This window comes from Saccopteryx leptura, chromosome 9, assembly GCF_036850995.1.
Source record: "Saccopteryx leptura isolate mSacLep1 chromosome 9, mSacLep1_pri_phased_curated, whole genome shotgun sequence".
Classification (NCBI taxonomy): Eukaryota; Metazoa; Chordata; class Mammalia; order Chiroptera; family Emballonuridae; genus Saccopteryx; species Saccopteryx leptura.
This window is the reverse complement of record NC_089511.1, coordinates 48,414,141-48,428,011: the sequence shown is the minus strand read 5'-3', so window position 1 is coordinate 48,428,011 and position 13,871 is coordinate 48,414,141. Positions and strand designations below refer to the sequence as shown.

Sequence of the window (13,871 nt, the reverse complement as noted above, 5' to 3'; positions counted from 1 at the left end):
TAAAAATATTCAATAAATACTGTTTAGTAGCTGTCATTTTCCCTATTAAAATGTATTATGAATACTTTTACATTACCTATAATATATGTCTACAATATATTTGTAATGTCTGAATATTATTCTGTTGTAAAGATGAATCAGAATTTATCAAACTATTTCATTCACATGGCTGTTTATGCTGTTTCCAATTTTTTACTTTATTCCTTATACGTATTTTTGTTTTGCACAGATGGGTTCTAGAAATATGTTTCTGAACCTATATTTAATTTTTATACATATTGTCAAATTTTGTATCAGAGAGTTTACATTGAAAAAAAGGAACATTATAAAGGGGATTTTATGCAAATTTGAGTAAATAAAAAAAACAGAGAAATAAGTGGCAACTTTTTGGGGGGAAAGGGTAAGAAAAGTCTTTATTTCACATTTCATGTGAAAAGCAAGAGAATATGCTTGCTTTCTCCTTGATATGATCATCTGTGGGAGAAAGAAAGGGGCAGAAAGAGAGGCTCTGGAAATGGACTAACTTCTTAAAGGGGAAAAAACAGTAAGGAAATTATTTCCTATTGGTATATAGATGGACATATAAACTCCTGGTGTCAACGTTTTCGGGTTGCAGAAAGATGTAACTAATGGACATTCTTCATTATGGCAAAATCTCTTTCCTCTCTTTGTCTGTTTTAGAAAAAGTTTTATGATACACTCTCACCCAACCATAGATTTGATGGTTAAATCAATAAAGACAATCATATGCGTAACCTTAAAGAAAATTTCTGCTTTGGTTATCTACACGAATTGTCTGATGGAGAATTCCAAATAACTCACTTCCTAAGTGTTGCCTTTCAAAGCCCATGACAGCCAGGGCATCTGAGCACTGGGCCAGAGGCTCTGCCTACACCTCACCTGCACACTGTTAACTGCTAATGAGCATGGTGTGCTGTCAGGGTCCCTGTGCACCTCACTACTCTAACTGAAATAGTAGAAAATTTCCAAGTAATCAGCTTTATTTTCAGTCTTCTCCACCTCCAGCCAAAAATAGATGTTATTCCTAATAATAAGGATGACGACAATAAATAGTGACAACATATAAAGTAGCTTCTACGTGCTGGGCACGATGCTGTGCGTCTCACCATATACTTAGGCTTCACGACAATGCTTCAAGGAAGGGGTTATTCATAAGAAGAAGAATATATACGTAAAAAAAGGAAAAATCAGAAAATTGTCCGAGGACCCACTGCTGGTGAGAAGCAAAACTGGGATCTGAGCCCAGGTCTATCAGAGCCACTGTTCTCCATTGCCTCTTGTTGGGACTCCACACTGGATGTCACCTGTGATTGGAAGGTTCATGGTATTTCCAGGCTGCATAACTAAACCTACACACCCCCTCACTTGCCCTTTTAATGACCCTGGGAAATTTATTTTAAAGAAACAATGACAGCCTGAGTCTTTTGTGATCCTGAATTATTCCAGCTTTTATTAGGTATATTACAGATTTGAAAGAGCAGGGGAAAAATATGTTTTTCTTCCATCTCCTTAAGGAAGTTGTTTATAAAGTTTCTGGGTTTTTTTGTTGTTTGTTTTGATCTGTTCTGTTTGGTGTATATTAATGTGGTTAAGAATAGGTTGTATATTCCCTGTTGGAAAGATATACCAGGCAGATTACAGACAATTAAATAAACAGGTCAGGGCAGGAGACTTTGGAGAGAATTTTCTAGAAATTATACATCACATGACAATATTAGTGATGGCTAGGTAGGTGACCTGCTGCTATGTTCTGGAAATGTAGAAACTCTCAAAAGCAACAATGCAGAGGAAAGAGAAGCAACCTCTGAATACAAAGACATTTTACCATTTGATTCTTTTAAAGGGGGGACAGTGACTATTGCTAGGATGTCCCCTGAATGCTAATGAGGTGATTGAAGGGTCTCTGTCTTGATTTTGCTTTCTCTTTACTCTTTAGTCCACACTGACCCTGGTTGCCTTAGGCCCATCATGCTGAAGCTAATCTTAAACATTCAGGCAAATTCTTTCTTTCCTGTGGCTTTATTATTATTATTACTACAGCTGACATACTATATTATATTAGTTTCAGGTGTACAACATAGTTATTAGACATTTATATTACGTATGAAATGATCACTTGGATAAGTCTAATATCCCTCTGACACTATCCATAGTTACTACAATATTATTGACTGTATTCTCCATGCTGTACTTTACCTTCCCATGACCATTCTGTAACTATCAATCTGTGATTCTTTATTCTGTACCCCTTTTCACCAAGACTCCAACCCCCTCCCATCTGGCAACCATCAGTTTGTTCTCTGTACCTAGTTTGTTTCTCTTTTGTTTGTTCATTCATTTTGCTTTTTAGATTCACGTATAAGTGAAGTCCAATGTTATTTATCTCTGTCTGACTTATTTCACTTAGCATAATACCCTCTAGGTTTATCCATGCTGCTGCAAACAGCACAATTTCATTTTTAGTGGCTGGTTAATATTCCATTGTCTGTATGTACCACTTCTTTTTTATCCATTGATTTATCGATGGACACTTAGGTTGCTTCTCTGTCTTGGCTATTGCCAATTATGCTGCACTGAACATAAGAGTGTGTATGTCTTTTTGAGTTAGTGTTTTAGATTCCTCAAATATCTTCTGGCCTGTTTTATTTATAAATTAATAGAGCTGATCTGTCAGGTCTTTGTCAGTCTCAGTATGTTATCCTCCTATAAATGCCCTCATTTCCCAATCAGAGTTGAACAACCATGCACTTCTACAACCTACTAGCCAGGAAAATTCTAGTCTCTGCCCTTTCCATGTCTTTGATGACCCCCACCCCCATGGTTGAGTTCCCTTCACCCTTCATAAGGATGTGTGGCACTTCATGTTGCTCTCTGCCTGACCCCCCAAACCCTAAATCTGAATCCACTCAAGCCTGACTCTCTCCTTAGTGCCCCAGAGCTAAAATAATCCCCGGCCACCTCTCAAAATTTTCTAAATCTCAAAGGGTAACAACACAAGTAGATATTTTCTATTTTTTAAAGGGACTCAGATACAATGTCAGAGGATAGAGCATAAATAAAAACCTAGTGATTTAAAAACATTTTTAGAAGCATAAAAGTTTTTTTAAAAAATTGCACAACAGTGCCTGACTTCTGGTGGCGCAGTGGATAAGGCATCGACCTAGAATGTGGAGGTCTCCAGTTCCAAACCCCAGTCTTGCCGTCAGGGCACGTACAAGAAGCAACTACTGTGAGTTGATGCTTCCCATTCCTACCTTGGCCCCCTCCCTCATTCTCTTTCTCTCCTCTCTAAAATCAATCAATAAAATGTTTTTTAAAAAATTACACAATGGTCCAAAAGGTAAAATAACTCAGTAGTAGATGGCTAGTATATATTTATCATATAAAATCCAAATTTATAAACTTCCTCCTTTATTAAACTTCTTTGGTGGTTCCCAGAATTAGAAATAATACAAGCCACAGCACTCTGGTTATCAGTCTTGGCTTCCATATTAGTGCTCTAATCTGTTTGGTTATATGATACGATAAAATCTGCACAAAAAAAGTAGTTGAAGTTGTCATTGTTTTTAAACAACTTCAGTTCTCTTCAATTATACAAGACAGCAGAGGAAGTTTTACTCTAACGCTCTAGCACAAGTGAAGGGATATGTGGTCACTGATGTGAAGTTTGATACACAACGTGCACATTTGAGATTACATGTGACGCAAAGTTACTTAAATACGTGAAATTACATTTGAAAACAAAATTTAATCCATTTATCGGCAGATTCCTGGAAGCCCTTCTGCAGAAACCAGGCTTCCACAAAACACTGTTTGAAAACTACCTATCTGGTTCCAACTCAATTTAAGAGTCCAAGGCCTAGCTGGGGAAAGTGACCTCCCTACGGTCATATAAATTGCCACCAAGGGACCCTAACTCCTACTCCAGTGCTCTCTTCATTTCACTTGAATCCCTCATTCACCAAGTTTTTTTTTTTTTTATTAGTGAAGCTTCAGGCCTTATGACAAAAGAAAGCAAATAATTTTTTAATAATTAGAGAGAGAAAGATGTTTGGGAATAAAGAAACTGATTTAGGAAGTTTGTAAATTACTCACCTACTTTCCTGGATGAGTTAGTCTTGCATCTGATGGCTGTCAGTTTTATTTATCTGCATAAATTTACTCCCAAGTCTTAGGTCACTTTCAGTTTAATATTTATACTTCTTCTCATGGTTTATAACAGGTTGAAAAATTCTGAGACCCTCTTTTTCTTAAAGCTATTTCTCAAATTGCCCTAAGCCTGCAATCACTAGCCCAGATCTTCTGCTCTGGGAACAGAAACCAGAGTTACATTTCAGAAGCTAAAAATCAATCCTCAGTCCAGGGCTATTTGGAGATAGAGGTAACTTGGAATGCTCTGATTTTCCTTTTTTATGTAATGTGCCCAAGAAAATAAAAAATCCTTCCTTTGGCCACCATTACATTTCCAACCATGTTTCATGTCACCCAGATGACAGACTGACTATATATAAATGTCACTCATTCCCTAGGGTTAGAAGGAACCTGAGTCTGATGCTCTGATTTGTTTTTCCCTTTCTTTCACTAAAATGCACTCCACTAGAAATTATGTCTAGCAAGCTCTCTGATTTTTTTAGACTAATTCTTCCATTACAAATACCTTCCTTCATGAACTGCAAACGTATTCTATTTTACCAATTCATTTCAAAATTTCTATGGCACATCCTTTGGGAAACCATTTCGATGATAACCATAATGAATCTATTAAAAACTGAAACATTGGGAATGCCCAGGTCAAAAGATTCCAAAATAACCGTTTGTTTTCCTAAGTGTACTTAAAATGATTTCACTGTCATTGAAGCAATTTCGAAGGTTCAGGCCCTTTGCTGCTGTTTTTATACCTCTGTTATCTCCAGATTGAGTGACCTGGATGCTAAATGTCTCAACAAGCCATGGAAAGGTCTATTTACCAGAGTATTTGCAAAGTGCCTGTAGAGGTGGCATTATGAGATGCATCGCGTCATGCAGACCAGATCCATATGATCGTACTGTATAGGCTTTGCTGTGTTTGTTGGTTAAATGCAGTCCATTTCATTGACATTTAATTGATGTTTAAGTTCACTTCGAGATGAAAGAAAACTGAATTAACATAAGCCATCATTAGCAGTTGTAGAAATGAGTAACCTGCATGTTTGTCTCTTCAACCCCTATAGTTTTTCTTTATATAATTTTAAAACCTCAAACAGGCTGTGGTTGTTACCATCATTTTACTACATTTTTAATGCTGGTGGACACAGGGATAACTTTAACCCCAAAACAACCAGTCTTATTTCACTGTCTGGGACCAAATTTCTCTCTGGAGAAGAAGTCATGCTGAAACATTTGCCTCACGGGGGTTAGAGCTTCCATCCCTGCAGGCAGATAGGACAAGAAGGATGTCTGTTAGCACAGCACACAGCAGTCAGTCCCCAAACCCAACTCCTCCTCAGAACCATTTGGTGCACTTGATAAAATATAGAAATTCCTGGGCCCCGAACCTGGAGACTGCTGCAGTTGGTCTCGAGTGGGAACTGAAAGCAGCAGCATCAATCAGAGGATTTTCAGTCTGATTTTCTTGAATGTGAGAGGTAAAGTCAAGGTGGAAAACTTTATCACTGCCTAGCCTTAGTAATGTCGGCGCTTTGAAAAATAAAACCACAATTAGTATGTGCCTTTGTTGTTCGGAGGATCGGTGTGCTCTAAAGAGGATGAGAATAAAATATTGCATTTGTGGAGAATAGGGAGCATCTCATAGAAATAACATTTTATTCTCACCTGGAAAACAGACAGCTACTAAATCAAAGATGACAAGCTTACCTATGAAACAACTTATGAAGGATTCATCAACAGTTGTAAAAAGTCAATAATTTTAAATACTGATTTAAAAAAACTTGTTTATATACCTTTTCTAAGTAGTATTTATTTTTCAGACATATATTTATATACTGTGATGATTCTAGACTACAGTTTCTCAACCCCAGCATTACTGACATTTTGAGTAAGTAAGTTCTTGTTTGCAGTCTGTACTCTGCACTGCATGCAGGTTGTTTAGAGCAGCGTCCCTGGCCTCTGCCACTAGATGCCAGTAGCATTCCTTAGGGGTGACAACCCAAAATGCCTCCTGATGTTGCCAAAAGTTTCCTGGGAGAAAAAAAAAAATCATTCCCAGTTGAAAAGCATGCTGGAGAAAAATGATATACTCCTGGAGCTTCAAGATGTGGTAGTGTGAGATGAAAGAGGAAAGAAGGCATTCATAGCAGAGGAGTCAGAGTAGACTATGTAATAAGTGATACCAGCAAAATTATTAATAAATAACTGCTTAGAAAAAAAATCCAGATTCAACATCTACTCATACTGGAAAATACATTTCAAATGGTCCAAAATTCTTTTTTTTAAGTTTATCTTACTAATTTTAGACAGAGAAAGGGAGAGAGTGAGAAAGAGACCAGAACATCGATCTGTTCTTGTATGTGCCCTGACTGGGGATCAAACCAGCAACCTCTGCACTTTAGCACAATGCTGTAACCAACTAAACCAGGGCCAGAATTTTAAATGAAAAAAATATAAAATACACTTTTATAACTTTGGGGTAAAGAAAAATCAATCTAAAAAAAATCAGAAAACCCACGAACTAAAAATGAAAATTTTAAAGAGATTTAACTCAATAACATTTTAACCCTTTTTTATGAATTTAATAGAAAAATATCAAAGAAACTAAGAAATTCTTTTTTTTAGCCTGAACAAATGGTGCAGTGAATGGAGCATAGACCTGGGACACTGAGGACCCATGTCTGAAACCCCAAGGTCACTGGCTTAAGCGCAGGCTCACCAGCTTGAGCGCAGGCTTGCCGGATTGAGCGTGGGATCATAGACATGACCCAATGGCCGCTGGCTTGAACCCAAGGTGGCTTGCTTGAGCAAGGGGTCACTAGCTTGGCTGGAGCCCCAGAAAGCAATCAATGAACATATAAGAAAACAACCAATGAACAACTAAGTTGCTGCAACGAAAAATTGATGCTTCTCATCTCTCCTTTCCTGTCTGTCTGTCACTCTCTCTTGCTTAATAAAAAAAAGAAAACAATTATTTTTTTGAAAAGATAAACAAAATTGATGTAACTTTAACTAGACTAAGAAAAAAAGAGGTAACTTAAATAAAATCAGAAATGAACGAGGAGACATTACAACTGATATTACAAAAATACAAAGAATCGTAAGAAACTACTATGGACAATTATATTTCAACATATTGGACAAGCAAATTGAATTCTTTCCGAATTTAGGGTCTTTTGTTTCACTTTTTTCTTCTTTTTTTTCTTTTTTAGCGAGAGAATGAAACAAACAGGGACTGACACATAGGGAAGGAGAAAGATGAGAAGCATCAATTCTTTGTTGTGGTTCCTTAGTTTATTGATTGCTTTCTCATATGTGCCTTGACCGAGGGGCTCTAGCAGAGCAAGTGACCCCTTGCACAAGCCAGTGACCTTGGGCTCAAGCCAGCAACCTTAGGCTTCAAGCCAGTGATCTTTGAGCTCAAGCCAGTGACCTTTGGGTTCAAGCCAGCAACCATGGGATCATGTCTATGATCCCACGCTCAAGCTGGCAACCCGGCTTAAGCTGGTGAGTTTGTGATCGAGCCAGTGACCTTGGGATTTTGAACCTGGTCCTCAGCACCCCAGGCCAACACTCTATCTACTGCACCACTACCTGGTCACGTTGTTTCACTTTTTTTCTTAACCTTTGTGTTACTTTTTAAAAATGTTTATTTGTTTTATCTTGTTTTGTTCGTTTTAACCTTCAACTTTTATAGTTTTTACACTACAATGGGTAAATGTTTAGATAACAACAGAAGTTAATAGAATAGTACTGTATATTCTTGAATTTTCTAGCATTTCTGTGGTAAGTTTATGGTATGAATATTAATATTTTTAGAAATCAACTCACCTAAAAAAAAATTATGCCTTCTATAATCCTAGAACCTCAGTATTGTGCAATTCTTATTTTAAAATCTTGTACTTTCCCTCTTGTCTAAGCATAAACATGAGTACATTCTGTTATCTTATTGTGCAATAATGTTTAAAATATTTCCCAAAATTTTGAAATTTTTTTAATTTATGTAAGCTTATTTTAGATTTTAATAACTTTATTCTAAAATAAAACAATTTCTATTTTCTTTTAAAAAGAATCATCACATGTTGATTACTGTAGCTAAGAGAAATTGATTGGTGTCAAAATAAGAATCATATATTTTCAGGCCTGTCGGACAAAGTGGGAGTGTAGATAAGTTCATTTGCAAGAAGGCCTGGAGATACTGTAAACCGTATTGAGAGTAGGGCATGAGTTTGATCAGGACAGACACTTTAGTCATTTGATCCTGGAGTGACACGAGTATTGAGTTGCACTTTCAGAGTTCTTGGCACTGCCCTCACTAGACTCAAGGCTTCTGTTTATAAACATAAAAGAATTGTTTTAGGCCCTGGCTGGTTGGCTCAGCGGTAGAGCGTCGGCCTGGCATGCGGGGGACCCGGGTTCAATTCCCGGCCAGGGCACATAGGAGACGTGCCCATTTGCTTCTCCACACACCCCCCCTCCTTCCTCTCTGTCTCTCTCTTCCCCTCCCGCAGCCAAGGCTCCATTGGAGCAAAGATGGCCTGGGCGCTGGGGATGGCTCCTTGGCCTCTGCCCCAGGCGCTAGAGTGGCTCTGGTCGCGACAGAGCGACGCCCCGGAGGGGCAGAGCATCGCCCCCTGGTGGGCAGAGCGTTGCCCCTGGTGGGCGTGCCAGGTGGATCCCGGTCGGGCGCATGCGGGAGTCTGTCTGACTGTCTCTCCCCGTTTCCAGCTTCAGGAAAAAAAAAAAAAGAATTGTTTTAATAAAACACACTTCAGCATTGCGGGAAGCGGCACTAACTTGAGAGCCCTTTAACTGGCAACTCAAACAGAAAAAAGAAATTCTCTCCCAATTTCAGGTGGTTTTGTTTTACTTTCTTTTTTTAACTCTTGTGTTACTCGTTGTTTGTTCTGTCTTGTTTTGTTTATTTTAACGGTTTCAGTTATTTTAGTTTTTACACACAATACATTTATGGGTATGGCTGCATGTTCATTCTCCATTCATTTTTTTCTTAGAAAGTTTTACCTCAACATCCTTCCTATTTGACCTGTTCTTTTTATGTAAGTATGACATTTAATTGATTTATAGATGATACACATTGGGCAAGACCATTTTGTTAGTTTCAAGATATTGGAGTATTTCAGATCCTCCTTTTAGAGATGGTAACAAAAAACCACTTTTTATTCATTTCTTTTTTCATTTTTAAATCACATTTATTTTTCAATTACAGTTGACATGCATTATAACATTAGTTACAAGTGTACAGTCCAGTGATTAGACATTACATAACTTACTATGTGATCATCCCATTATCAGATGAGCAGAAGAAGAAAAAAATTTTTTTTAACATGCCAGAGTTCCTTAAGAAAACCTTTTTGTTGTTGTTGTTGTTGTTTGTTTTTTTGTATTTTTCTGAAGCTGGAAACGGGGAGAGACAGTCAGACAGACTCTCACATGCACCCGACCAGGATCCACCCGGCACGCCCACCAGGGGGCGACACTCTGCCCACCAGGGGGCGATGCTCTGCCCCTCCAGGGCGTCGCTCTGTCGTGACCAGAGCCACTCTAGCGCCTGGGGCAGAGGCCAAGGAGCCATCCCCAGCGACCGGGCCATCTTTGCTCCAATGGAGCCTCGGCTGTGGGAGGGGAAGAGAGAGACAGAAAGGAAGGAGAGGGGGAGGGGTGGAGAAGCAGATGGGCGCTTCTCCTGTGTGCCCTGGCCGGGAATCAAACCCGGGACCTCTGCACACCAGGCCGACGCTCTACCACTGAACCAACAGGGCAGGGCAAGAAAAACCTTTGAAGGAAAATCTCTCCTAAAACATAATTCCAGGTTTTAGGTCACACTGGACATTAGGCTCCTCCACCTTTCTTCATGGTACTGTTGATGCCTTCCATGGGCTGTGGGTTACTAAGGTGACGATGTCATTGTTAAAATTCTGCAATAGGGAAAAACTATGCTTATTTAACATTTATTTAAAATGTAGCTCTTTGAGTTGGACTTAAGATATCACTTTCCTGCTTCCAAAATAAGTTGTGAGCTCATAAAGTTACTCAAGAATTTGAGAGACAAATTGAATTCTATTTTCTCTGCATTATGCATGTACTAAGGGGTGACACAGTTTCCAAAGAATGGTGAGTTTCCAAAGGCAGGGTGAGAAGTTGTACTACCAAAAACATAGGATTCTTTCTGAATTAATCAGTTTATTGGTATCAATTTATTTATTGATAAGCCAGTAAAATATTCGCAAGTATATTAGTCCAATGTGGGAGTTGATCTTACCTGAATATATTGGAGCAAATATGAGTAGATTATATCTCAAAGTTATAATAAAATTATTAAAATTATTTTAAATGTTAAATCCTCCTCGGCCGATAGCTCAGTTGGTTACAGCATTGTCCCACAGTACAGAGGTTGCCAGTTCGATCCTCAGTGAGGGCACATACTAGAACAGATTGATGTTCCTGTCTCTCTCCCTTTCTCTCCCTTCCTCGCTCTAAAATCATAAAATAAATGCATTTTCAAAATTTTAAATCCAGGAGAGAACTATTAAAGAGACAATTCACAGAGATTGATATAATTGCTTTTGATCAGGGGTCCCAAACTTTTTACACAGGGGGCCAGTTCACTGTCCCTCAGACCGTTGGAGGGCCGGACTATAAAAAAAACTATGAACAAATCCCTATGCACACTGCACATATCTTATTTTAAAGTAAAAAAACAAAACGGGAACAAATACAATATTTAAAATAAAGAACAAGTAAATTTAAATCAACAAACTGACCAGTATTTCAATGGGAACTATGCTCCTCTTACTAACCACCAATGAAAGAAGTGCTCCTTCTGGAAGTGCAGCGGGGGCCGGATAAATGGCCTCAGGGGGCCGCATGTGGCCCACGGGCCGTAGTTTGGGGACCCCTGCTTTTGATAATATGTGGGGTTTTGTCCTTAAACAGGGAGTAGGCTATTGAAACATTATTTTCTTTCCCATGTGGTAATAATACTAAACAATTAATTAAACTATTTGAATTTTAGTTCTGACCTTGCCACTACCTAGCTAGGTAACATTGGGCAAGTCATTTACCATGTCTTCACATTCTTAAAAATGGAAGAGCCGAGTGAGGTTTGCTTTCCTCTTGGCTGTCTCACATTGTAAAAGCCTAAATGGTCAACAGTAGGCACCAAAGTTATTTTCTATTTCATGTTGCTGAACTTCAGAGAGTGTTCAGTGGGGACTAGGACCTGGGACTCTGCCTGTTAGACAAATGCTCCCTCTGCTCCTCTAAATCAGGTCAGCTCGCACCTCCTTAGCGTGCATCAGGTAACAATGGTGGGAATGCTGAAATTATCCCAGATAAGCGCTGCAGGTTTACCTCGACACAGGTTCAGCCAGCCCCAAGTGGGTGAGGCCGACTGTGGGCAGATACTTTTTTTCTCACAGACTCACCATTCCTGTTCTAGCTTTGGCTCCCTCACCAGACACGTTGCAAAAGTATACAAAGTACTGTGGCTGCTGTTAGTTCATCTTGGAAAAGTTGATGCAGAAGTAAAGAAATATTTCACGATAGATAATAATTTTCTTAAGTATTAACACATATTTTCTGCAAATGACAAAAAATGCTATCTTCCTGGCCTTCTTAAATATTGGTAGGTTAAGGAATTGTTCATATTGCCATACAGTAAAAATAACTAGGCTGCAACTCATTTATTGAAGAGAATTTAATTACTAGGTATCCTTCAAATTAATCTCCCAGTAATTAACTAGTGATTACAACTGATACATGTCTATTTATTTGAGCTATATAGAAATGGACTAAACATGAAAGATTCATTTTCTGCTAATCAATGTTCTCATCCATCACTAAAAATAGTAAATGTCCCAAAATTTTTTGACATATTAAATAAAAATACTTAAACTACATTGATCTTCAAACAAAGGACAGTGATCATTGAAACCTTAAAATGTGACTATAGAAACTTGCAATATTTTCTGTAGACTCCATATCTTTCTACCTATCACAGAAAGATAAAAACTGAGAAAAAAGAAAAAGATGCTCCCTGTGGTCCTTGATGATGAAGAGCAGGATTTTATGAGCTGTATCACATGCACATAAATCTAGGTTGCATCAGAGTTCCACACACCTTCAAGTTAAAGGATTGGTGATGGCAAGTTGCGTGAGGGAGTGGGAGGAGCCAGATTGTATTGGGACATCCTAGACTATGTTTCCATTCTAACTTCGTGTTCTTTCATTCTTATCAACCAGGCTTATTTAATTTACTCCAGAATTTAGGGAGGAATTACAGCTGGAAAATATACATTTTTAAACCTACAGATCCTTCTGACTTCAGAATTAGTTGTTATATTGCCAGGAAAACATTCATGCAGATGTTGGACCATGTCAAAAATCTTGTCAAGAGAATGGATCATTTCACACAAAACTGAGGTGTGGCTTCTGATTCTGGTGGTGCATTTATTCCAAAGAGATGTGAATTCAGTACGTATGCCGACTAAGGATGTGGACCCAGAAGCATTCATGAATATTGTAAGTTGGGATTTTTCGTACTGTTTGGGGGGGGGATGAAGTGCCTTAGATGTTAATGTTTCCATCTGTGTATTATCTTCAGTGTATGTATTATATTTATATATGGTGGTGGGTTTTGCTAGCAGAGCAGTCATAAATTAGCATATTGTACTAGAAAGTGCTAAACTGCTAAATTGGGTGTGAGTTGACTGGGTTCCCCTCAAACAAATTCGGTAAACTTGGGCAAATAACTTAATTCCTTTGGGCTTCAAACACAATTTAACTTTTTCTTGAATTCTTAGACTCAGTCTACATACAGGAAATTCATTGCAGTATCATAGGCCAAGCCCAGACCCTCAATTATTTCCATTTGTCTGTGCTTTTAATTCCTTTTCTACAGGCTGGCTTTAGCTCAGTGATTTCTTTGAGTCAAGTTTGCTTGCTAATTCCTGTTCTATTTTCTCCCATAATAAAAAGGTGTTATCCCTTGCTTCTTACTATTAGGGCACCTCCTTCTAGTAGCATCCTGTGCTCTTCTAAAGCATTCTTGTTATCCTGTTTTGGACCAGTAACTGTGTTGACAGACAATAAATGAATGAACCCTAATGATTGTTAGAGAGGGCCACCTGTTAGTAAAATTCATGAAGGATGTGACATTTCTTTAGGTATCCCAGGTAATTTTTTGGCTTACTTTCAAATTCTTAGTTGAGTTTTAATAATGTCTCCCATCCTGTAACACATATTCCATGGCAGATATTGTGATGAAACCTGCAGAAATACTAATTTCACTTAATCTTCTGATTATACAAACGTTTATGTACGACCTCATGCCTCCTGACCATTCAGAGTATGATCGATTTATTTTTTAAAGGTGTAAGGCAACATTAACAAAAGGCAAATATATGTTCTTCTTGTTTCCATAAATTGGTTATCAAACAAACATGATTTTAAGTTAATAAAACTGTAACTGGAACTAATTTCATTTTTTGGAAAAAAAAAAAACAAAACTCACTCCCGGGGGTCAGCGAGCATGAAAAAAACTCACTACTCAAAGGATTAATCTTCACAGCCCTAACCAGTTGATGTGATCATCCCCATTTTTTTAATCAAGAAACTGAGATTAAAGAGGTTAAGCAATTTAAATCAGGCCACGCCACTGGGAGGAAGTAGAGCCATAATTTATA

The 13,871-nt window shown here is 38.2% G+C and overlaps 1 protein-coding gene across 1 annotated transcript in view; it reads left to right on the top strand.

Moving 5' to 3' along the window:
* Nucleotides 1-12,434: 12,434 nt before the first annotated feature.
* LIPM (lipase family member M) overlaps nucleotides 12,435-13,871 on the top strand; it is a 25,956-nt gene continuing 24,519 nt past the window's right edge. Inside the window, exon 1 of the mRNA XM_066348793.1 lies at nucleotides 12,435-12,708. Within this exon, the coding sequence (XP_066204890.1) occupies nucleotides 12,562-12,708 (147 nt within the window). The 5' untranslated portion in view covers nucleotides 12,435-12,561. The remainder of the gene's footprint in view (nucleotides 12,709-13,871) is intronic.